The sequence below is a fragment of the Tripterygium wilfordii genome, chromosome 18 (assembly GCF_013401445.1).
Source record: "Tripterygium wilfordii isolate XIE 37 chromosome 18, ASM1340144v1, whole genome shotgun sequence".
Classification (NCBI taxonomy): domain Eukaryota; kingdom Viridiplantae; phylum Streptophyta; class Magnoliopsida; order Celastrales; family Celastraceae; genus Tripterygium; species Tripterygium wilfordii.
In genome coordinates, this window is record NC_052249.1 from 10,341,617 (window position 1) to 10,368,934 (window position 27,318).

The window sequence follows — 27,318 nt, forward strand, 5'->3', positions numbered from 1 at the left end:
GAATTGCACCGACTAGGAGACGACCTACAGAGATTGTTTTTGCACATTGTGATTGCAGAGTCTGCTGTTATGATCTGTTACAGAACTGTATATTGTTCTTGTAATGGTGAATTCCTAGATGCTTTCCAAATTCTGTTCTGAGATTCAATGAATGGAAAATCTCTCATTGAAGAGACTATCTCTTGAATCTTCAAAGCTAGAAAACAATATATTTTGGAAATGTTGTGAAGCAATGATGTTATTTCCACTCGAATCCATCAAAAACAGCATAGCTGAAGCTGGAAGTGAGTACAAGACAATGCTCTATGTACATAACTTGCCCCAAAAATAATATACCACCAATGATTTTTCAATGTCTTATCACGCCTTTGACTTCCTCAAGCGTTGTTATATCTAGTTATTTACATACGGCTTACATAGCCACACAGGGAAGGGGGTGGGGGGAACAATGAGCGATTAGCTGATTGTAGGTAAATAAAACCAACACTCAATTCTCAAGCCTCTCCACTAGTGATCCCTCTATCAATAGTGGTTGAAGCACATACTACACCACCAGAATTCCAGAACATTGAAGAGAGAAGATCCAAAAAAAAATACAGTTACATCTAACGTTGAGAAGTAGATGCAAGTGCCACTGCCTGAGCCCAGACCTTGAGCCGTGCCTTCACGTCTCGCGGATCATCACCTGTAAAACATGGAAGCAACAGGAATTTAGACCCAAAATAAGATGATCATCACCTGTAAAACATGGAAAACAACAGCAATTTAGATCAAAAATAAGATCAACATTTGCCTTCATAAAACACAATATGGGCAAAATACTGTCAATGAGACGTAAAACGGAGTACAATCTTCCCAAAGAGAAACTCTGCAAATTTTGTGAAGATCAAAGCTTTATTCTTTCCAATAATTAGGGTCAGGCCACATGAACTAATTACAAACTTTGATCCTATCTTTCTACAGGTAAGCTCTCCTACAATCACCTTAAAAAGTCCATTTTCATGTTCATTAATCCATGATTTTCACCTGTTCTGCAGTACCCAGTAACATAATTCACGAGTATGTAAAGGACAGTGTGCTAAATTAGGTAGAGAATACTAACCAGGACTGGAAATGCGCCAATTAGCTATGGGAGAGGTGCCACCGCTGCTGGTAGTCTCAAGGGTTGGTGCCGATATAGACAAACAACTAGGCATCTCCAACATCCGTTCATGCTCCAATTCGAACCCAAGATCCCTACACGCCTTCACTTCATCCAGGTCCATACACAGAGACCTACTCCCTCCCTTCGGCCGCGTTATCACCACCACCCCACCACCGCCACCAGCGTGATCACTCTCTCCACTAACACTGTTCGTGTTCTCTTCTTCTCTGTTCTTCCCCTTATCACCACTAAACCATCTTTCTCTTATGATCCTTCTCCGCCTCAAATTCCCTCGCATCTTTTCCTTCATCAGACTCTTTTGGGCTTCGTTTTCACTGGCGTAGTCTTTGGCACCGACCACCTGCAGATTCACTACCCCTCCTCTACTTCTCCGGCGATGAGGAGTAGCCGGAAGCGAGTAACAATCGTTTTCTTTATCGGAGTCGTCATCCTCCGACGAGACGTCGTCTAGGATGCGTTTGCCTCCTTTACCGTCGGAGAATTCCTCGTCGTCGGCGTCAAAGCTCTCAATTGACAACCTCGACATGTAATTCATCAGGACCCCATCAATACCATCCACTTCGTCGTCCTCGTCTTCTTCGTTGGTGTACATAGAACTAGTACACACAGAGAGTCTAGACAAGCTATGGAGATGCTGATGTTGATCGAACCCATCATCAGTATCATCATACTCATCTTCCTGCATAGAAGAAAGGACGGTCATAGATTCATCAGATGCCATACACGTCAATCTCTCCCAATCAATTGTCAAAGAAAACTGATTTTGTTATTCGTGTAGTGAATGTGTTCGAAGAAATGCGGCAGAGACGAAAAGAAGTATGTCACTGAGCTAGCTAACTGAGAGACTGCAATTAAATGATTGAAGCTATTGGGTTTCTCTGAATCATTCGTTTCTATATTAGGAGATAAGGTGAAAAGGTAAACTCAACTCGGCTACCCGCATTAGTATTTATACAATCAAAAGTTGAATGGGGATTCCCCACTCTACCCTTCTTTATCTTTACATATAGTGTATATCTTCATCAGCTAATATACCACCCACGTGTCATTCTACCAAATGCCCTCCGCATATGATGTATTTATCTTCTCAATTGTTAATTTCCCATTTTTCTCAATTGGAGTTGTCAAGTGGTTCATATCCAAAACACGCGCACATACACATATTAACGGGACATTTGGTTCATAATTGAATGAGGCGTGCGTGTGAGTTGATTGTGACAATGAGTTTGAAATAAAATTGATAATATTTTGATAGAAAATAAATAGTGGGTATGAGATCATTTTCATTTATAATAATAGTATAATAGTATTTTAGATACTAAAACTCATTCTTCACGAGGGTCACCATTTTAATGAACTTGATTATTTTCTACAAAGAATAATAGATGATTGAATGAGTTTGAAATTTCATCTTCTCAATATCCAACTAAACAAGATAATAAATGATTCTCACCATCATATCACTTTCATTCTATCCTCTAAATATTAACCAAACATTCTATAGTCGTTTCAGCAAGTTGTGACTCATGAGTGTAATATTGTGATACTAAATGAATACGTGGCTCTGCAATTCGTGAGAGTCTACAATTTCAAACCAATAGTTTATGAAGTGTGTCACGTCACGTCACATGAATTATTCATTGGTGGGTACCCTCTCTAGAGTCTACAATTCGACTCAAGACACGTACCCTATTTAGAGAGTTATTGCTCTCATTATTCGTCGATGAGTCACCACCAACTTTGTTTCACCAAGGAAATCGCCTCTTAAGTATTTCGACAAGGAAATCTGATTTTATTGGGTCTCCATGCCTGGTCTTGGTTATGAGCAACCAATGGTGATTTTTTGTTGAGGCATGGATAATATATGAGGATTTATATTTTATTGATATGATTGTATTGAAAGATGTGTTTTGTTAAATTGATTGGACCAATAACTTATATTGATACAATTATGTAAATTTGTTCGCTTGATTTTTGATATAATAGAGTTATGATCAAATATTGATTTTTATGTCTTTGTGAATATAATATAAGTGGGGTCCATATGTTGGAACAAACATGAAAACCATACATAGTCCCTTCCCTTGTGTCGTTCCCAATAAAATTGGGACACATTACTATCCATACGGACCATACCCCCCCTAAAAACCATATCCATGCCCCTCAAAACAACCTCATTGCATTTCCTCTAACAATGCAGCAACAACTACATTCTCTCTAGGACACAACATAAATTATTTGGGGCCAATGTCATTTATTTGTACCAGTAGAATTGTTACAGTAGACCCCCTATAACCTATTATGTGGGACGTGACAATAGCATGTTTAGGGCGCTCGCAACAATGTCACGTGAAACAGGTGCACAGTGATAAGGATACAACGGTAAACATATGGCCAAAACTGGGAGTATCATCATCTACAGTGGTCTTCGCTCCTTTAAAGAGGTGATATCGACTCGATGTTTTTGTCCGGATTTGCCCTCGGAAAATAAACGACACTACTGGCTTAGAACAAGGGCACTTTTGGTAGTGGATAAGGATGGATGGTTGGGTTTTCGGACCCATTAGGCCCACTAGTGACTACTAGAGAGGGTATTCAATTTTGATAGTGTTGTTGTAACCGCGTTTAATTGGACAGCTGTCCGCGTTTTATACTCTCCCAAAAGAAGAGCCTCTCTCTAAGTCTTGATAAGATAGATTCCACATCTAGTTGTAGAATGACTAAACGGGGGAGCAGCGACAATGAATGAAAAAAACCCATAACTTGACACTGATTTTTTAGACTTAAACGAGGATGTTATTGTTAGGTCTAAAGAAATAAATCCGTATGAATTTCTATCCAGAGCAAACAATATATTAATATGTTTGAATTTGTGGGCGTTGTAAATCTATGCAGAATCCAATCCAATTTCTCCGAAGCCAAAAGTTCTTCACAACCACGTCCACGAGTGTCTACTTTTGCATATACTTTCATGGCCAAATGGGCCCACCTGACCCTAGCCCAACAACACATACCAAACACTCTAGGACTACCATCGGATCGCACCCTCCACCATCCACGTGGCATGGTCTATGTATATGGACCATCTCAGTTTTCAGTTGCTATTTATTTTATTTTATTTTAAATCAGATAATTTATGGTTTCTTCGGCCACCCAAGTTAATTTTATGGCGATATAAATAGTATAAAAATAAAAGAGTAGGTGGAGCAATTATGCTAGGCTTATTAAACATGGGCGCTCACCGGCCGTTGATTTATAAAGCACAGTCGCATTTTGTATAATAGTATCCAGCTCTGTCGATGGCAACGGCGAATGGACGGCTGATGCGAGCGGGGAATGTGATCAGGATACATGTGGCAGTCAATTCGGAATGATTGACTGCGTATGTATGTATGCTCTTTATAATACTTAAAGGTGATGAGACCTTCTCGGCGGATGTGTATAGGATTGCAGCTGGAGGAGTGGAGTCAATGGACAAAAAAACATCATTTAAATTATTATTTTTGTCCGGCAAATCATCATTTAATTATTTTTTTTTAAATCATCATTTAATTGATGTAAAGTAAATCTTGATAAAACCAAAAAAGAAAAGTCTAGATAAATAATAATAATAATAATTTTTCCTAAGGATCAAAATTGGGTAAATGTATCTTTTGCAACAACCCACATAAAAATTAACTAATAAAGATTTGATCTTGTCATGCACACGTGCCAATCTAGAAGAAATCGTGCAATCAACATAAGTTTCTGAACATTCTATGATATAATTATCTAAATTGAATAGACATTTTGTCTTGGCCTGCAACTTTTTATCACTATTTAGAATATATTAAATCTCTTTGACCACTCAATTAGTATTGATATTTATATATATTATCACGAAAAGGCCAAGCAGTGGAACAGGGACACGTACCACAAAGTTACAGCTAATGAGCTCCAAACCCTTCGGGAGGAAGTTGTCCAAAGGGTTAGATATTGTTTTGTTTAGATAGAAAGGCCGTGTGGATTGATAAACTATAAACATGTGACCCACTTAACAATTATTTATATTTCTTTGTTATGATTTTCCAGAGTATTTGACAAGATATTGAGAAAAAATTGTTGGACGGTGACGATGGGAGAATTGAAGAACTAGTTTAATGAAAAAGTGTGGTTTGGTTCAAAACTTATGTGCAAAGTTTAGTAAATTAATTGAAAGAAGAAAGATATAAATAAAATAGCATGAATGCTACCTTTCAAACTCGATCTCCATGTCTTTCTTATCATCTAAATTACCATTACATATAATTTCTCAATTGCACCAACATCTGTTAGCAAACCCACCATTTCTAGAAGAGGTAGACATAATTATTTTATTATTTTGTTAGTTATTTTGAACAAACTTATTGACAAATACATTTGCATCGAGGAGAACCATGCCAATGTTAACTTGGATGTGTCAGTTAAGCCTTGATGAGTTTAGATCCCCAAGATATTTGAGAGGCATGTTGTTTAGTTTGTTGTTTTTGTTTTTCCATTTAACATATTTGTTTTGTTTAAAACAAAAATCTTCATCAATTATTACATTTTTTTCCTAAAAATATTTCTCCATTTGACATACTTCTTCTCACTAAAACAAAAATCTTCATAAATGATCACATTTATTTCAGTGATGGTCATGTTAGCCTCTAAAATTCCCTATATAACGGAATTTGGTTGTCAATCATGAGAGTAATTAATTTAATTGGGCCAAGGAGAACATACAATTTAATAGTCTTATTAAGGTAATGAAATTATCATGGTAAATTTACAAAATCAAACCAAATTAACACAATTAAACATTAAAGTTTCAAAAACGTAAAATTCATTAGTACTCTATGATGCATATATGGTATTCAACTGTTCACCAGCTTTCAAAAGATAATAAATAATATTAAGTTCACAAAACAGTAAATATACACAACTAAATAGATTTTGAAAATAAATTAAATATAAAATATTTTAAAGTAAAATTAAAATATTTTAAAGTAATATTTTAATTTCATCTATACAAATGTCTAATTGTGAGGCTTCAAACTTGTTGATGTGGTAGCGTAAAATCTCTCCAAAATTTATCTTAGCTTCAGTAATACATTTATTTACAAGATAATTGACCAATGAAATCAAATGCTTAATGTAGAGTGTTGACAAGAAAATAACTTTGTGACCATGTGTTGGGTTTTAGCTCAATTTATCATATCGTTATATGAAAAATTTTACACACGAACCTAATGGATGGAGTTTAAACCCATGTCAAACGTCTAAATGACAAACTTGTATGATAACAAAAATAACAGAGTGGACAAAAAATGTGACGGAAGAAGAAGAAAAAAAAGTTGGTAGATTTTGAATGATATGAAATTGAATATATTAAATTTGTAGTGAGTTGAAGTGCTTGCCAGTTGCCACCCCACCTACAATGAATTGTGCAAATCATTAATTACTGTTGAATAATGGATAATCGCTTTCAAAGATGAATTTTAATTTTATTTCTTAGATGGTCCTGATTATGGTGCAAATTATCAACTGATAAGCATTAGAGTTAGGGCTTAGCATGGAAGATCTATGGCCTAAACAATTATTGGGGTGTGATCATTAGCCCATAATGGGCAATGTTAGGGCTTAGCAAATAGCAATTTAGCATGGAAATCTTAGTGAGGGAAATAAGGGCTTAGCATGTAACATGGACATTAGACACTGCTGGGCCTGGAATTGTATTGGCCCATTCCCAGCCTCCCATTTATAACCAGAAATTATGGGGTTTAGGCTATATAAACTCTTTAAGTATTGGGATCATACCATTCTCACAAAACAATAATTTGTGGTAGAGGAGGGTTAAGTAGTCAAAGTGTGTGGTAGTAAAGAAAAATGAGACTGCGCACAAAATCTATAATCAAAAAGAATATTTTGCAATTATTGTTGAAGGGATCTTAGTGATGTTATGGAAAGTTTCCGTCGGTAGAATATTTATGCTACTCAATTTGGACCACGGCTGTCAAGGACCATTTCTTTTTTTGTTGAACCCGGCAACCCCGCTCTACTGAAAAACCTTTATAATTTTCAAGGACCATTTTTTTTTTGAAACGAGCAAGAGATTTGAATCCTGAACATCAAAGTGATACACATCATCCTTACCACTCCAATTAATGGTTTGGGTGTATTTCTTATTTTCTTTTCCTACTTGCTTATACAAGAATATATGATATATGCATAGACATCTGTGGTAATTATCATACAGGACTACAGACTTATCTATACTGTCTATCTCAACATTTCTTATTTGTATCCTTTAGAGCCCTAACACTATTCCTGTGCCCGAGGCCTTGTTTGGACCGGCTCTAATTTTTGCAACTCATAACAAGGCCCATTTAAACCAATACAGAAATAAATGAAATTTAATTCATATTCTATCTATTCCTCCCTTGTTTGCATTGTAGGATCACTTCGTGAAATTGAATTTCTTGCCAAATTTATCCCACCTAATAAATTTTATTTCCAAATATTTACACTTTTTTTTAGTAACCAATAATTTTTTAGCCCAAAAAACTGTCTGGATAACTTAACCAACTCTAAACTCGGGCCGCCAACTCAACCACTCCACGCTGGCTACATGGGACTTTGGCCCATTCAAGGAAATAATGCCAAAATTATTGAGCGTGAGAGTTGAACTTGAGACCTCTTGCATCTACAAATAGTTATCACAATCAAATTCACCATTCCAACCAAAACTTATCAGTTTACACATTAATTTGTCAAATTGCAGAGAAAATTCAAGTACATATGAAAATACGGGATGTGTTTTTATTCAATTTGTGTGTTTCTTTTGGATGATTATACTAAACCGTGACCGGATTTGTGGCATGTCCGGTGCATTTTAACTATTGTAAAGTCCCACATCGGTAAGATGTGGGAACAATTCCTTATTTATAAGGATTAAGTCCACCCTTAACCACTAACAAGATTTTTTCCTAAGCTCATGTGAGTTGGGCTTAGCCCATTTGCTTGGATTTAAGGAGAAACAAAGCCGTGCGGGCTCGATGTATTCATGGGAATCGAACAACCCAAAACGAACAATATTGTTGGTGTGTATGAGAATGTTGATTGACAACAACTATTAAATCTTAAATTTATCTTAAAAATTACAGAAAAAATTACCTAAAATTAATCTGACCGTTCATCTTTTGTTATTAATTTTCTTTTATGAATTTATTTTTTTTTTCAAAAAAAAAGAAGAAGATGATTAATACGTCTATCTATTATTTAAAAAAATATATAACCGACCTACCCCAAATTGACCATGATGAGGTAGCTAGCTAATCGAACACACAAGATTTTAATTTTGGGGACATGTATCCAAGTTTTACGCCACTACTTATGTATAATCGGATTATTCGTACAACAAATAAGGCCGACGTGGGGGCTGCGTCTATTGATGTTAAGACTTTAAGCTCCAATCTAGATTGGCCACCTACGTACACTCATGCGCCCAACCCTAACCATAACGAGATTTGGTGCGTAATTATTTCCAACTCTCCCTGTCTCACGACCATCTATATATATATACACACGCCATTTGTTTCTAACATTTCAAAATTGAGCCAACCATTCTACTTCAGAAAACATCTCTCTCACTCTCTCCATCAATCCATGTGTGTCTTGTTCACAAACAGAAGATCTCAGTCCACTGCTTTTTAGTGCTTATTCAGAGAGGAAAATCAATTAAGCTCCGATCGATCGATGAAGATGAGAGATTCCACAACAGTGATTTGGTGCCTGGTGGTGTATGTTCTTCTCTTTGTCCTCCACACCAATCTCTTAACTTGCCTCAGATCAAAATCTCAAGGTATGAATTCATTTGTCAACTCTAGTTTTCTTTTGGGTTATGCAAAATATCTAGATTTTTTTCACATTTAATTTCCTTCTAATTCTATCAGATATGACCTTTCACCATTTCTAATTACCTTACCTTAAGAGAAGGATATAGCATTTATGATGTACGCACGTAGGTCCTTAATTGGTATACTCTTTTAAGGTGGACTGTACACTAACCTTGCACCAACTTAATTAATATCCTACTATATATATTTATGCTTGAAATACTATAGCTAGCTAGTTAGGGTAAGTAATTGCATAACCTACCCGATTTCATAAAGGCATTCTACTATCAAAATTAAGCAACAAAATAATGATCAGATTCTTTCAGTTTTTTTTAAAGGGTTTAAACCCAACACTTCAATCTATAATAACAAACGTTACACCTAATGTCACGTTAGCAGTATAAGATTTTACAAACTCTAGTAAAAGAATTACAAAGCGGAAAAACAAACGTTGGACTAACACCGAGATGTACCCCAATGACCCTGTGAGATTGTTTTAGTTACTAATATCATTAGTTGCATATAATATAATTGAATGTTATTTTTAGTGCTGAAATTTTATTAATTAAATACTAATTAATATTGAATCTTCAAAATTTATTATTATTAAATTAATATACTAAACCCTTTTTTTTTTGTTTATTTTAAGTGGATGAAGAAGGAAATAAGAGAGCGCTCAAATCAGAGATGAAGCAATCTCTACTCCCTCCACCCCAACATCTACAATCTTCTCAAGCCAGAAGAACAATCACTTGCGACCGTTCTCATCGAGAGTACGACCTCTGCTCCATTAACGGCCCAACAGTCTTGGACCCAAAATCCTCAACATTCTATCCTGAAAGCCCAACCAATTCGGCCCAACATCATATCGTAGAAAAAGTAAGGCCCTATCCACGAAAATGGGAGAATTTTACGTTGTCAAAAATCAAAGAAGTCACTCTCACTTCGGGCCCAAAAAGCCCACCATGTCAAGTGCGACACAACGCCCCTGCCTTGGTATTCAGTGCGGGAGGATACACGGGAAACTTCTTCCATGATTTCAATGACGGATTCATCCCACTCTACATCACCGTCAATTCTCTCTTCGCCGATCAAGACGACGTCGTTCTCGTTATCTCCAAGGCTCGTGATTGGTGGGTCAGAAAGTACACAGATTTGTTGCAAACTTTTAGTAAGCATCCTATCATAGACCTTGATAAAGACAACTCCACACATTGTTTTACTTCGGCAAATGTGGGCCTGATTTCTCATGGGTTTATGACCATAAACCCAACATTGCTTCCAAATTCAAATACCTTCAAACATTTTCGTTTTTTCTTAGACAAAGCCTATGGCCATGGCCAGAAGTCACAAAACCACCACCAGAACCACGGCCTAAACCCTAGAAAATCACTGCCTAGGCTCGCGCTGGCGAGTCGTAACGGTGCCACCGGACGTGTGATTTTAAACCAAGACCAAGTACAACAATTAGCGAAAGAGGTTGGATTTGATGTCATTGTATTTGAGCCTAAAGGCACGACCTCGTTACGAGAGGCTTATGGGCTGATTAATACAAGTCACGCATTGGTTGGGGTACATGGCGCAGCGCTTACACACTCCTTGTTTCTCCGACCGGGCGCGGTGTTTGTTCAAGTGGTGCCGCTAGGAGGTGAATGGGTGGCGGAGAATTGCTTCGGGACGTCGGCGAGGGCGATGGGATTGGAGTACATGGAGTACAAAATTGGGGTGGAGGAGAGTAGTCTCATAGACAAGTATAACAGAAGTGATGCGTTGATAAAGGACTCCGTTGCTTTACAAAAGAAAGGGTGGTCTAATGGTATTATGGAAATCTATTTGAAGGAACAAAATGTCAAGCTAGATTTGGTTAGATTTAGAGAATATTTGGAGAGAGCATACAAGAAGGCCAAAAGATTCATGAACAATGAGGGATAGTGCGTCCAAAATTAATTAGAAGTTGACAGCAATAAAACATTTTTTGAGGTTGGTGACTTGGTGGTAATTATATTGAGATTTTACCATTGGTTTAATTTGTAACTTCTTTTATTATCATCTTGTGATCATTGTAAATTATGAAGGAAAACATTTTAATATTTTATGATATGTGAACAAAATATAAATTCTTGGGCCTGGGCCGCCCTGCCTTGGGCTCATTACTAACTCTCTTCCCTGAAATTTTTGGGCCTAGATCCTCCCAATAAGGCAATAACATGAAACTACAAAATTTGGGCTAATTAATTAAGTGCAACTAAGCTTCCTCAATCCTCTTAATACTATAATCAAAATCAATTAATTAGGCAGGGTCCAATAGGAGCATGACACGAAGCATAAAAAATCATTGGTTGATAAGACTTCACTCAATTACCCAACCTAATCAAAGAATTTGAATGAATAATGCACTCAATAATGATTCATTAAGCGTCTACTTAGCTAGCTAGTAATCTCAAGTCAAATGATGTAATGTGTGATGGAAGTTGACCATTATTCCCCACTATAAGATGTAATTATCAAAGTTGGAGGGTGACAAATCCAGCCATACAAGGCTTTTTACAGAACCTTTTTTCATAAAGTGTTTAGTTTAGTTTTCCTTGTAATTAATGCTAATCACTAATTCCTTCTCATAATTATGTCAAATTGCTATCATAGCCTTGATCTTGGTTTCTTAAAAACTTACTTGATATGGTAAATTAGTAAAATAAAAATAAAAATTGTTGATTAGTCGAGTTTACAGTGTCTAGATGTGGTAAACCCTGTCACATTAGGGAAGGGAAAAGCAGCATTATTAAAGCAGATATGTGGTTGATTGAGGGTTTAGGATGAAAATGCATATATAGGACAAGTGCATGTGCTTATGTTAATATTGGGCCTATTAAGTGGGATACATCATACATTAAGGGTCATTTTGAATAAGACACCTTCCCTTAGTACTTAATTAAGGCCTCTCTCTATCTATTGAGAGTCCTTGACAATAACATGGTGTGCCTCCCACAAATCAAAGAAGTGGGTCAGGGGGGGGGTGGTTAATTAATTAATCTTGGGGGTGTTAACATCATGTATGCTTAATATATATCATTGATGGGAATTTTTTTTAATTGTTTTTTTTCAATTACAAAAGCATGATATTATTAGTGAATATTTAATGAGGGACTTATATATAATATATAGCAAAATCTCTAATTAATCCCATCATCCAAAAAGTACTTAATGGTTGATCTTTCTTGTCAATTAGGGGTTGTCATCTCTATTTGAAAGAGATGGGTTACAAGAGATAATGAATTGTATGAGCTAGCAAGCTAGATGCATGTTCCATGGATCTCTAATTGTTCAAGGACACATGGATTATGTCCCTCCATATTTCAAAGAACATGTTGATTAGTATAATAATTCAATAGCATTATCTTTGGACATACAATACAATTCACTAATATCCCATCAAACCCCATGAAATTATTTGGTTTATTTTACAAAAAATATCGAAGTGGGAGGTCCAATTATTATTAGTGTAGAATTTTCAACAAAATAAACTAGTTAACAAAGGAATCAAACAAGAGTTATCAAGTATGTCATAGAAGTAGTCTATTCTGTTTGTATATATATATATATATAGCCTATGACCTCAAAAAAAGGTTTATGTAAATTGAGTAATAGGTGTATAGGACGATTACACTTAAAGGGTAGTTTGTAGTACTCCCTCACATAATTAGGGTCGGTTTGTTTTAGAGGTGTATGTTGAGATACCCAGTCCGATCCGGTGACCCGGTATCATTTTTATCAATTTAGGCCAGACTCGATCTGAAATGAATCATGAATCATGAATTTACAATTTATAAATCTTATGCCTTGGATTAGTCCCTTCCGATTGTTTTCAATCTTTTCATTAATAAAACAAGTCCTGATTTATAATTTAAAAAAAAAACCTCACAATTAGTCAATCACATGAAATATACAAAATAAATAAGCCATAAGAAATCAACATAGTCTTGAATTAATTATTGTGGGTCATGAGTTTTGTGATGGGGTTTAGTGAAGGATTTCCGGGTAACCCGGTGGCCTGGAATTCAATAACTCTTAATAAGTTTATCGATTGGGTAGGGACTCTTTTAAAAAATATTAGATCGGAGTCTGATCCAAACCAATAATTCAGAACCCGACCCGATGTACAATAACTTTTTTTTTTTTTATACATAACTTGTTTGGCAATACTATCACTTGTGTACTTAAATTCGTCTCCCATCAAAAGAATAAAATAAAATAAGTACTCTTTTTTTGGAAGGAATAAAATAAGTACTCTTGACATACAACATGACTCAACTATGAATGTATGTAGATGAGTCTAATCCACATCAGAAGCCAAAAAGGAGACTTTAATTAATAAAACTTAATTAATATGGATATACAATATATGAATTGGTATATCAATAAGTCCGTCATGTCTAGAATGTCGTTACTTGATATATATTTTATGAAACGGGGGGAAGGGGATTCGAATCATGGTTATCTATGTGATACACATCATCCTTATCACTCTAATTAGTAGCTCGTTGCTTGATATTCTAATGTTGTTTTACTAAATTTGTGAGATTTGCATTGTTTTTTTTAGACCTAAAATACTCCATCCTAGTTACTTAATTGTTACCAGTAAATGTTTGATGCATTGAAGTTTTTACGGAAATGATAATCAAAACGACATCGATGTTGTAAAAAGGAATTAAGCATCATCATCATTATCCATGGGAGCAATATTATCAAATCGTCCATAATTGGCCACGGACAATGATTGGCGATATGGTATTTGCCAAAATAAAGGGAGAATCGATAAAAATGTGGAGAAATTAAACAATTAAGTGGAGTTAGGCTACCTATTCCTATTAAAATCTGAATGGTAGTCAGTCTCAGTCTCATCACCTCGTGTGAGCATGCGCAGTACAATAGTGGCGACCCAGTCGTGTGGACGGCGACACTCATACTTTTGTATGGTCCTCGATCAGGTTCACAGCTGTCTTGCTCTTTACGCGACATCATATATAGCCTAGTTCTCTAATGCGGCTCGTATTAGAGAACCTTTCTCTATATAGATAAGAATTATTCTATACAGATTTAAAATAAGTATTTAAAATGCAAATTAGGGTTTGGATAAGTGAAATGACTTGTCGTCACACGCGGGGCTTTGACCTAACTTATTTTGTCAAGTGAAAAACTTTTATGCGGCAGGTTTGACGATCCGAGTTTAGGCTCATATTGGATATACAAATGACAAGTTTGTATGGTATCGTTATCGATTATCAAAAAAAAAAGTGAAATGATAAGTGAGACCCATTGATTTGGGTCTCATATAATCCAAATCAACGGTTAAACATATGTCCGCATTTAGATCCATATTTTAAATGTACATGAGAGAATTTATATATAGATAAATTCGGTCGGTCAAGTCATCCTTATTATAACTAAAATAAGCACATTTGCTTTTAAATCGTTAAATCTGATCAAACAATTGAGACTAAAGTTGATTTAGAGTTTAAGGTTTAGGCTCTTAAAGACCGACAAGTCGAACCTTCATGAGATTTAAGCTCATATTAAATGTTCAAAGAATCTTTTTCCATTATTAAAAATATAATTTACAATTATTTATTCAACTTTAATCTCAATTAGTGGTCAAATGCAACCACATATATGCTCTTCCCTTCCAAAAAAACAGAAAATCCGCAATATCTTGGGGTACCCCATGTAGGTACAAAGCCCCACCAGTAATAGACCGTAGAAGGTCATTGTTCAATGAATACGTACCGTGATCTCCCTTCACCAAAAAATACACGCCATTTTATTGGACCCCCAATTCCATAAAAAACATACATACGCTTTGACTCTCCCCAAATCTATGTAATCCACCATGCAAAGCTAATAATCCAAATACTAATCCAATCAACTAGACTCTTCAGGATAAGTAATTTAAGTGGGTTTTTTTTGGTAAAATTTTATATGGGTTGGGACCAGAGGGTATAGAGGGAGATTTGAATCCCTACCTCCCAAATCACTCATCCATGTCTTGGGTTTTGTTTCAATAACTGTTAGCTAATAAAAAAAAATCCAATTCAAATTTGCTGACACTGTCGATGTATATATATAAGAGTGTCCACAGTGGTAAACCTTATGCACACACTCCTTGTGTCTCAAACTTTGTGCTTCTCAAGTGTTTGGCTCTAATACACTCACAATGGAAAAAAAGAAGTCCAGCGATCTAAAAGGGTTGTAGAAGAGGGGTTGGGGGGTTGGGGAGAAAAAAAAATACAAAAGGAAAGTGAAAAGAAAATACATGTGTCACATGGGTGTGTGTTGAGTGGGTCCGATAAGGGGTACTATTCAACAAGTAGAGAGTACTCCAAATAAGGAGTGTGAGCAAATTAATCAGCTTTTTTCAAGAGTCATTTTGTTCCCATTGTGAGGATCTAGTTCTACACTTATCCATAAAGTGTTGTTTGGAGTACTCTAAACACCATCCATTGTGGATGCTCTACGAGTGTGTTTGGATTGAGAGATTGGGAGGGGGAAGAAAAAGGAAAGTGAGTTTTATTCCAATTCTTTGTTTGAATATTTATAAAAAAAAAATTTAGGGGAGGGATTTGAGAAAAAGATTTCATTAATTTTTAGTCAAAATTCTTCCTCCTAAAATGGAGTCATTTGGAGGGAATGAATGATTAATTAATTTATTTATAAATTAAAAACCTATTTTACCTTTATACATAATATTTAAACATAAAAATAAAGATAAATTAATAAATTAAACCACTTTTCTTTCATTTCTTTTTTTATCTATCCAAACATAAAAAAAAAATTATTATTACTTTCATTCTCTTCAGTCTTCATTCCCTTTCATTTTTTTTTCAATCCCTCAATCCAAACACAATCTAAGTATTGATAATGGGGGATCGAGATTTCATTAATGCTGTAGGAACGAGCGAGAGAGAGACAGTACAGTCTGGCCCAAACAGAGATTTGACAGGAACACGATAGTGACGTGGACGTAAGGACAAGATGCGACGTTGATTTCTGGCTGGCTGGCTGAGGATAGTTTTGGGATGAGACCCACTCGACACACACGTGTCCTAGAAATCGAGAGAATGGCAGATACGTAGATAGTGGGGTAAAATTTTAATTTTGTGAAAGTGTGGGGCGAAGTGTGGTGAACAACACTAAAAGAGGGCAAAATCATTAAACCGTTACGACACAGAAAGATATTTTTAAATCTCCCCCCAATGTTGTTTTTTGGGTGGGTCCCAAACATCCCGTTTCATTAGGCTTTGTTACAGAAAAAGAAAATCAGATTAAGACGACGTTAGCTTACATGCCATTGCCAGCTTGTTTTGTTCCCATTTGCACCTAAATGGAAATGGTTGTAGTCACAGCTCGAATCCCAGCAAAGATTTGAAGGCCCCGTTACACATTGATGTTACATTTATATTCTTCCAATTTCATGTCACTTCCCCACGAGTGATTTAGTCTCCAATCATACCCTCTCAGTTATCCATAAACTATACGTTAATTAATCAAAATATGCTAATTCCAATAAAATGTGTTCACTGGCAAACAAGCCCTAATGTGCATACTTCTTTTTTTTTCCGTAAGGGAAAAAGTTAAACAACATAACCACAAAAAAATTTCTCAAATACAAATCGGAGTTTTAAATCTAATCCAAACACAAAAACAAAATGAGAATGCATCTCATGAGGAGTGCCACCCTTTAACCTCCGAAGAGGCCACTCTTTCAGACTTGAAGATGTTAGTTGGGATAGAATCCAACCAGTTGATAACTAATACAAACGAACTTGAGTCGGATTGGAGAATAATGTTTTGCATAGAAGATGACCAGATACGTGGCGGGATGCACCCGTACAGACGAAACAAATCAAAGGCTCTAGTTGAGATCCCAGCTCTACAAACCAACAACACGAACATCAGCAACATATTTCAATAAGGAAATACAATCCATATAGAAAACCGTCCAAAACAACATATTATGAAGAATAAACAAAACCTATATCGGAAGAAATCCCATAAACAACTCGTGAATCGATGAAAATAGCATATCACACGAACCATGACCAATCCAATGTCCATAATATTATGCAAACTTACTTGTATTCCTTCCTTTCTTTCCATTATCAGAACAGACCAATCCAATGTCCCTAACAATCTAATATGCAAACTTATTTGTATTCCTTCCTTTCTTTCCATTATCAGAACAGCTAAAAGATTTGTCTCGGGAACAGCTGACACCATTAGATTACCATCTCTACATCATTTTAAAAAAAAAATCTCAAAAGGTGTAGCTTTATGGGGTGAAAAAAGGGTCGTTATGCCAAAAGAGGAGTTATAATATTATTACTCCCTATATTATATAATTTGTTTACATTAAAAGGACGGTGTATATGTAGAGACAGAGACATCAGTTCAAAGTCATCATTATAACGGCAGACAAAAGAATGGGGTGCCGGGGCTCTGCTGTAAAAAAATTACAGCAGGCCCCGCTGTAATAACAATTTGGGATGAAAAAAAATTTTATTTTATTTTGAAAAAATTATAGATGTGTAGTTTATGATCTAACGAATCCAACGATATATTTTTTGTTCGAAACAAAAATCAAATTCATCTTGATCCAGACACCGAATGTTTTGTGTTTATATCCGACGGTCTAAAATTGTTAAGCATTTTTCATATAGCATATGATTTTTGTTTTGAACAAAAAATATATCGTTGGATTCGTTAGATCATAAACTACACATCTATAATTTTTTCAAAATAAAATAAAAATTTTTTACGACCCAAATTACCTACAGCGGGATCTGCTGTAGTTTTTACTACAGCAGACCCCTGCCACCCCAAAAGAATGTTACCCATAAGTGCAGAATATTATAAGAAATTAAAAACGGGGTTTGCCGACAACTACTGTTCTAATGAAAGTATTAGCGTCACTAATATGTCATTTTTCTTCATCTTCTTATTGCTTTCACGCCTTTAGATTAAAATAAGGTAAAAAAAATAACATGTGTCACATTCACAACCATACATTTGGGGAAGCAAATTGAGGTTAAAGCTAGGGTTTGTTTATTTTTAATAACAAATTTTATGAATCTGAAAGAGTGACAAAAAGTGTGCACCATAGCTTCACCAAAATCATGAGATTTGATATTGACAACATCACTATATACATACATATATATTTATTGCATGGTCATGATATTAATCAATCTTTACAGGGTGCATGCAGTACATATATACATTGATCTCGTCGGGGCCCACCGATCCGAGTGGGCCTTTGCATATATATCCACGGCCCAGATCTTCTCATGGGCCCACTTTACGGCTCTCCTTCCTTGAAATTGTGAGTAAATGTAAATTGGGTCCCACAAAGATGCCAATATAGAATGTATCAATGAAGGGCTCTGATTGCCTTTACAATATACATCATGGTGATGAATGATGATGGGTTTCTAATTTCTTGACATGAAGAATGTGACACAACCTTGGATTTGCTTAATGAGGTCAGGACCATTTTACTCATAAGGATTCACTCTCTCTACACTTAAAAGAGTTAGACAAGCTAATTTTGACCTACATTTGTGTTTGTTCAATTAAAGCAAAATTAGAGATTTTACTCCGATCGCACACGCCCAAGTTTTATATATATTTGTAGAAATCATGCATGCACATAGAAGTTTCTTGCAGGGAATGATAATACCCTTTTTTGGCATCATTTTTGAACCTTAATGGGGGCAGAATGATTAAGGGGGTACATGGTCCTACGAGTGGGGTTTAATTGGACTATTGTGATCACTTATATTCATAGGTACCCCACAAGGCAGTACCCCAACCTTATCTGATGAATTGCCAGTATATATTTTTTGTTTCGATAAACATGAAGTGGGTAGTCCTAAATTAAAAGACCCAGCTCATAATATGCCATATCAGGGAGACAAAAAATTCAAAATTGGGTATCATGTACCTAAAATGATTCCAAGATGGATCTAATAATTAGCACACTTGGTATAAGCAATGAACCTAGACAATCGAAAGTTGAATTAAGACCGCACTAATTCTCGGATTTTCTTAAGTGTCACTCTTTGACAAACCTTGTTGGCCAATATATAGTCACATATATATACATACACACACATATATATAGATATATAGATCTAACGCCTAATTTATGGCCGTAACAATCGGTTCTAAATTTCTAATTGCCGATTGAAGATAAAAAGTTAGGATATAAAATCAAGATCTTGATCCTTTGTTTGTTCATTTGAATCAAAATCTTGAAATCTCGAAAAGAGTGATCAATCTTTTTTGTACAGTCAGGAGAGGTCCATAAGGTTACACGTGTGTGTGTGATATTCAAAATAGTGTTATCCATGCATGAAACATTTGAATTAGTTCCTTGTCTATGTTTATTAATTATAACCAATTAGATTAATCATCCTTGAAAGAACGGATTTTCGCCACCATTAATTCTCCAGTTTCTTATAACGGACAGTGATGTATATATACCTACTTACATGTCTATGCCTATAATACCGTTAATTTGCTGCTATTAATAATTATTTTGTATTTTAATTGTTATCCATGCTTTTTACAGTTGTGCCGACCAGTCAATATATTCCCATCAATCACCCTTAATTATGGGTTAATTATTCTATTGGAATAAATACATTAGATTAGTTAGAAGCATCGTTATTATAACAAACCAAAAAAATCATTGGTTCAGATGTTTAAGTTAGTTGTTTGAACTTCTTAGTGCATGTGCGTGGGAGGTTGCAAGTTCTAACACCCACTCTGACGTAATTTGATGTTATTTCCATACTAGACTTTGACCCAAGAATTAACCAACCCATGTGGTATGCTGATATTGCATTTGATCAGTGAATTTAATCATTTGGGTGGAGTCCGGTGAACTATGCTTTCGGTAGGTTCACTCGTCATAAAAAAACATCGTTATGGTCCCATGCAATATCTATATGAATATACTTATATATAATTCCCATGTATGGTAAATCAAAGTATAGTAAATGAGTTTTAGCTATTCTAATATTTAAACGGATGCAGAATAAAGAAAAAAAAAATTACACGAATTAAACTGGAACTCATAGTGGTCAAATTCAGCCGGCCATGGAAGCTATATGTTTTAATCATTATAAAATTAAATTAATTAGTGATATTATCGTTTGATCAGATTAATAAAATGGTGAGGATAATACGGTTGACTGAAGGGAACAGCTCATGTGCTTGCATATGATAAGCTCAGGAGTGTATGATGAGGTATGGAGATTAGAGAGGCATATATGTCTCTTTCTATCATCTTTTTATTTATTTATTTATATATAATTAATTTAGGGTTTTAATTAATTACTTAAAATTTGATCTCTTAATTGTTGGATATATGAATAGGGACATGACTAAGGTCAAACAGACCTCATAATGGAGTTACAAGAACATCATCATGAAAAAAGAATACTTAAGAATTAGGGTTTTGCTTATGAAACTTTTAAATTTCTTCTCTCTTTTGAGCCACAAAGTTGGAAGATGCTCTTGGATGACTTTGGTTGTCTTTATATATATACATATACATACATATATATATAGAATATTTCCCTTTAGACAAACTATTCAAACAGATAATTGTTCTTTGTTTATGTAAACACATTCTTCTTTAGAACCGGCCGGGGAATCTTTCCTTGCTGATGATGATGCCCTAATTTAAGAAGCTGGTGTACATTGAAATTGAATGTCTGTGTGTGTGTTGATAAAGAAATGGCATAAATTAGTAAAGCCTGGTCCAGCGCTTTAAAGTAGTTGTTGCATTGTCTCAAGAGAAAGTTTTGATCTTTCATGAAAAAAGCTAACCTTCTTTCTTAAAAGAAAGAAACTATTTCAATTCTCAATCAAATTGATCATCCGTTCTAATGTTGTACCAGTTGTTCACCCCCCCTACCCCCCACAAAAATTTCTTTTTTAGATATTGGTTCCCCATTCAAATTTTGACTGATTCTGATTGGACATGCATTAATTTTCCATAATTACCAAATTATTTGAAAATTCTCGGGTGTTTGGATTGCTACGCTTGTTTTCCTTGCATTTTATGTTTTTCATATTTCAAAAAATAGAAAATAATCCTGAAAACACGTTTAGTTGTCAATTTAGAAAATACAAAAAAGTGAAATAGTTAAAAAAACAGAAAACGGCTGGGAAAAATAGAAAACACAGGAAATAAAGAAAACATGATACCAACCAAACGGACCCTAATTATTTTTGTGGGAATATTGTTTATTTTCAAGAAGGTATATAAGGTTTCTGACAGAAAAGAATATACAATAAAAGGCTATGTCGGTGGAGAATAAGAGGCCAATTCGCTCGATCTTGGAGGTTCCATTAAAAGAGGCACAAAATATATTCATATTTGCTGTGTAGAATGAAATTTGTTCAAGTCAAGATCACTTGATTGGCTTATGACGAATATATATATATATATATATACACACACATACGAAGTCATAAGAAAGAGAAATGCAATAAACAACAAAAAAGTATCTCAATTCGTAGGCCAACTAAACTTAATAATTAATAATTGAGAAAGCAGCCTTTGTGAGTCAATTTTGCCCTAACGTTTCAAGATTTTGAAGTGACAACTATGAAAAACAAAAGTATTTTTGTAGTTCCATGATTTAACTAATTAATTGAGTTTATTATTTGCTAATTCTAATTTTGTAAGTATAAATCAACAATATTAGCCTTTTAGTTTCTTTAATTAATCCTATCACCAATTTTGTCCCCTTATATATATATATATAGACACACACACACACATTATCTACAGTCTATCACATGCACTTGTTGTATCGAATGGGTCCACTTTGTATTCGACGTTTTGTGCATACACATTCGTCTTTCATTTCCATTTTCATATATGAAGGTGGACCCAACGGTTATGGGCCCGGCCCGATAACCCAGATCCATATTAATTTATTTATTTTTGTTTAATTCCTCAGATTTTCCAATTCATATTTGGGGGCAAACTAATTGTCTAGTTGTCCTCCTGAAAATATTCAATGACTTATGATGCACGTCAATGTGAAGAAAAAAAACCTAATTATTGGGTTTAAAGGGAATAAAATAAGGGCTGGCATGGTTGCTTAAAAAAATTTATTTTGAGAAATTAAATAAATAATTATGTGAATAAGTTGTATGATTGATAAATTGTTAATGTTAATAAACCCACCACTCATAATTACTTGCTAATACTTTTTATGAAGATTCCGAAAGGCTTCTCATGTCAATGTGGGACACGTACCTAGGACAGATTATGATTTGAAATAGTTTTTATATCAAAGTCTTTGTCGTTCTCAATTTGAAAATATCACTAATGTCTCTATAAATATGCCTTTTGCTTCCAATAAATCTTTTTTTTTTAAACGAGGAGGGGGATTCGAACCCTGATTATCAGGGTTATACACACCATCTTTATCACTATAATTAGTGACTCGGGTGTACTTCCAATAAATATTTGTTGACACTATAGACTTATATATGTTAATGATAACAAATTTATGAAAATTGTATAGTGATATGCATTTAGGTAATCACTTTCTCATAACAAATAGCTTATTGAGCCAAGTCTAGAGTGAACAATAACTCGAATGGATTTATACGAGTGATTTACGCGAGTACGATTGTCTTGCACCCTACAATATATATTGTTAGACATTCAAGAAAATCTTAACTAGTTCTATTAATGGCTATTGTTGTAGGTCTATATCTATATGTTTAAAAGTTGTGTGTCGAGAATATTAACCAATATACCTCTCTAAAAAGATTTTTGTCAAGGGTGTTGGAATAAAGACTAACAAGTAAATGTGAAAACAGCTATGATTAGGGGTTAATGGTTTAGGGTTTTAAGGTGTTGGAATAAAGATTCTCGAAAAAGTACAATTGAAAAATGCTATGATGAGGGGTTAATGTCGGATACAAGTAGTAAAAATTAAAGAAGGGTGGGTGTTCCATCATGAGTTTAAAAAATGGTTTATTTTCTGATTTGCAAGTCTACATCCTTAATTGTTTCTTATCATTGATGTTAACTTGTGAAAAAACATATCCTCATGACTTTATTTATTTTGTTAACATACTCATAGGGTCATTATAAACAATTTTTTCTTGTCTAAAACGACTTTGATTTCGAACTATTAAAGCATTAATCACATTTTAAGAACCTTTTAATTTTAAGATAATTGATCTTGTTCCGGTATATGATACTTAATATGGTTTTAACCCATTTAAAGTGGATCAGGTTCGATTCTAACGAAAAACATATTTCTCAATATTATTTTTAAAAAAAAAAACCATTTAAAATGGTAAATTAGCAAGTTTTGGTTTGTAATAAATACACTATATTAATGTCCTCCCTAATTACTTAATTAGTTCTAAAGAAGATGGGCAAGTTTTTGCAAAATTTAGGGCTTTGTGTGTTGTTTATGTGTATGCAATAAATACTTCCAAACATAGTTATTATTTGCATCAGAGAACAATAATAACTTGTTAGTATTGTATTGATTATTGTTTACTCACACTCGAGTCATTAGTTGGGATGGTAAAAATACAACTACGTAGTCACATTCAATGTATAGGATTTTTGAGACAAAAGTGTCAATTTAATTTCTCAATTCAGGTTGTAATATTCTAAGCAAAGAAACTCTTATCTTGAATTCCCATGACGCCAAAAAGGGATGTGTGTGTGTGTGACAGAGAGAATTGAAAGAGGCGTGTGTTGTGAAGTGGAAGCAAATGGTGGTAGTGTCAGTTAATGGTGGATTTTTTTTCTATCTTAAATAGTGAACACATCACTTTCACACAGGAGAGAAAAAAAAAAACCCAGAATTTATCGTTCTTTCCACGTAATAATTACACTTTTCAATGTGATCATGGGTTCGGAAGAATTTGCATTGAAGATGCAAGAGTCAAGAAAACAGGGTACCCTGTTCTGCAGAAAGAAAAAAGTGACGACCCAAGCGTAGGGGAGGGTTCTTGTGACATGCCGTTAAAGTCGGGAGTTCGAATCATTTTAAAAATATTTTTCTGGATCTTCTTGGATTTTAGGACCCACTTGGTAAGAGAAGTTACTGCCACTTGGTAAGAGAAGTTACTGTGTTATTTTCCACTCAAAAAACAATGAGTGGAAAATTACAAATTAACTTTTCAACAATTTTCATCCATATGGAATTTGGTCTAGTTTTATCCGTCTTCAACGTGATGTGAACTGTTCTTACTTAACCGTATGAAGGGCTTATGGGACTGAGTAGTTAGTCAATTAAAAGAAAACAGAGAAGTGTCTCTGTAGAGTATACACAAAAATAGTAATTGTGTATAAAATGATGAAAAAGTGTGTACTTTTTATGATATTCTGTTTTTTATTTTACAAAACATACTCTGTAAAAATAGGGTATTGTCACTGACTTAGATTAGAAGTAATATGCAGGGTTACTATCAACTTCTGTTTTGTGCCCCAATATAATTTCAGTGAAAAAAGACCCCACCTTCCTTGCAAAGGACATCAAAATTTAAGCCACTTTTTCTTTGATGAGATGTATCATGTATGCAATTGAATGCCTGTATATTTTCATATCCTCCATATCTTCCCAACAAAAAACCAGATAAACAAAAAAAAAAATGATCTAAAAGGAGAAGAGAGAGAGAGAGAGAGCAATAACATTTGTTGACTGTGACTTCTCTGGCTTCTCTTATATTAATGGAACACCCTTTCACAGCAGCTACTTCAATTTTTCTCAGCTTCCCTTCTCTCTCTCTTTCAAAGCAAAGCCGCCTCTGTTTCATTGTACTACAGACAGTTCACCTAGGATTCATCACATTTTGATGTTTTAGGGAAGGAATTTAATTTCCACATTGAAAAGGTTGGTCTTTAGTTCAAATGGGGAGGCATTCTTGCTGTTACAAGCAAAAATTAAGGAAAGGACTGTGGTCACCGGAGGAAGATGAGAAACTGTTGAGGTATATTACCAAGTACGGCCATGGTTGTTGGAGCTCTGTCCCCAAACAAGCTGGTAAGAAAACAAAAAAACCCTCAATTTTTCTTCTGTTCTATTGGTTTTGACCAAATTGTCAAGGCAATGTTAATCAAAGCGGTTCAATTTTCAGGTCTGCAGAGATGTGGCAAGAGCTGCAGATTGAGGTGGATTAATTACTTAAGGCCTGATTTGAAAAGAGGCACATTTTCACAGCAGGAAGAGAATCTTATAATTGAACTTCATGCTGTTCTTGGCAACAGGTTTGATAATTATCTGTTTTATTATCTTTGAAATTCAGTTGATTTTGGCTGATTTTTGGGAGCTGAGATTTTTGGGTTTTTTTTCTTCCTGTTGATTGATTATTCAGGTGGTCACAGATTGCAGTACAATTGCCAGGAAGAACTGACAATGAAATAAAGAATCTGTGGAATTCATGTCTGAAGAAGAAACTGAGACAGAGAGGTATTGACCCAGTCACACACAAACCTCTATCAGAAGTTGAAAATGGAGAAGACAAGACGACTCCAACAAATAGTCAAGATAAGGTTTCTGGGTTATCAAGTGAACTCAACTTTCTCAGCACCGAGAACAATTCAAGGCCTGTGACTAATTTGCAAGAAAATGGATCTTTTCCAGTTTCTGGGAAAATTAATCGCAGAACCAACAGCGGCAGCAGCAATCACAACAACAACAACATTAATAACCAAAATGACAAAGATTTCTTCTTAAATAGATATTCTTCAACCTCCCCTGATGATGGCTCAACCTGTCAGACCCCAAATTTGGTGGGACATTTTCCTCTCCAGAATCAATTCAATTATTTGCAAAATCAAAGAATCCCCACAAATTCAAACCCTAATCTCTGGTTCACCCAAACAAGCAGCAAAGCTTTTGATATGAACTCTGAATTCACTTCCACTTCATCTTCAATTCTTCCCCCAATAAGCAACAACTCTTTTGTTTCTTCAACTCCTCCTATGACTTACACTTCTCACATTACTCTTCCTCCTGAGATTCCTACACTGGGTTCTTTCGCAATCCATGGTTCTTCTCGGTACTGGGAACCTGGTGCCCCAAGCAATAACAGTAACAGCAGCAGTGGAAGCAGTGGGAATCCTAATTTACAGACCAACAACAGTTCCATGTTTGAGAACAGCTTATTTTCTTGGGGATCATCAGTAGAATGTGGAGGAACATCAATGAAAGAGACCCAAATTCAACAGTTACTGGAAATCCAAAGTGAAGACATCAAGTGGCCGCCTGAATATCTCCAGAATCCAGTGTTAATGGCTGCTGCTTTACAGAATCCTCAGTCTTTGTACAATGAGATTAAATCAGAATCACATATTTTGAGTACTGATAATTCAAGTGTGTTGTGGAATCATAATCAGCAACAAGAGAACGCTGATTTTCACAGACTTCGGACGGCCTACGGACATTTATAGCTTTGAATTGATTGAACAAAAGCTTCTTCTTCTTGGTTGATTAAAGGTGTGTGTGTCAATTGATTTTTGTTCTGTATATAAGTCTTCTGCTACCAACATTTCTCACTCTCTGGTTTTGGTATATTTGTGAGCAAAAACATTATTTTGTTGCCTTTTTTTTAATCTCTTTAACTTGTTGGGTTTGGTTAGAATTGCAGAATAAAGTTTGTTCTGTTGTCTTTGTTTTTTTTTTCTCCTTTGCTTTACTGGATATGCTTTGTAGTGTTGCAATTCTATTCTATAAACAAAGGGCAAAAAAAAACATAAGTGTTATTGATCAATGAGATTCTTCTTCTTCTTCTTCTTTTTTAATTATTTATTTTGATTTATTATGTTAATTTTATCTGTTTAGTAGACTTTATGCTATAAAGAAAAAGTTGGGTAGCCTTTTTAATCTGTCCCTTATAGATCTTTAATTTAACCTATGAAGTTTCTCTCTTACATGAAGCTTTCTTCTGTTCTGTCTGAACACTTTTTTTACCAGTTTAAGACATCAATGATCAAGGGCTGTCTATAAATGTCTCCAACAAACTGGACCCCTCAAACAGCTTTGCCACCTCTCTCTCTCTCTCTCTCTCTGTGATGTAATATGATTTATAGGTAATTAGACAGTTTAATAATATAACTTACGCATAATAAATTGTGATTAGGCCTTAAACAATGTTAATGTATTAAAATACTTGGCATTGACTTTCATATGCAAGAGTTTGAAGTGA

At 34.9% G+C, this 27,318-nt stretch overlaps 3 protein-coding genes across 3 annotated transcripts; 2 read left to right on the plus strand and 1 right to left on the minus strand.

Moving 5' to 3' along the window:
• Positions 1-211: 211 nt before the first annotated feature.
• Positions 212-2,091, minus strand: LOC119983332. The gene is made up of 2 exons (XM_038827001.1): positions 1,103-2,091; positions 212-685 (listed from the first exon to the last, which is right to left on the minus strand). The coding sequence occupies exons 1-2, from the start codon at positions 1,884-1,886 to the stop codon at positions 606-608; spliced, it is 864 nt and encodes a 287-aa protein (XP_038682929.1). The 5' UTR covers positions 1,887-2,091; the 3' UTR covers positions 212-605.
• A 7,656-nt stretch (positions 2,092-9,747) lies between these two features.
• On the plus strand, positions 9,748-11,098 carry LOC119983466 (alpha-1,3-arabinosyltransferase XAT3-like). The gene has a single exon (XM_038827137.1). It carries the CDS (start codon positions 9,748-9,750, stop codon positions 10,990-10,992), a length of 1,245 nt encoding a protein of 414 aa, XP_038683065.1. The 3' UTR covers positions 10,993-11,098.
• Positions 11,099-24,801: 13,703 nt separating this feature from the next.
• On the plus strand, positions 24,802-26,907 carry LOC119983363 (transcription factor MYB61-like). The gene is made up of 3 exons (XM_038827045.1): positions 24,802-25,154; positions 25,249-25,378; positions 25,486-26,907. The coding sequence occupies exons 1-3, from the start codon at positions 25,022-25,024 to the stop codon at positions 26,561-26,563; spliced, it is 1,341 nt and encodes a 446-aa protein (XP_038682973.1). The 5' UTR covers positions 24,802-25,021; the 3' UTR covers positions 26,564-26,907.
• Positions 26,908-27,318: the final 411 nt, after the last annotated feature.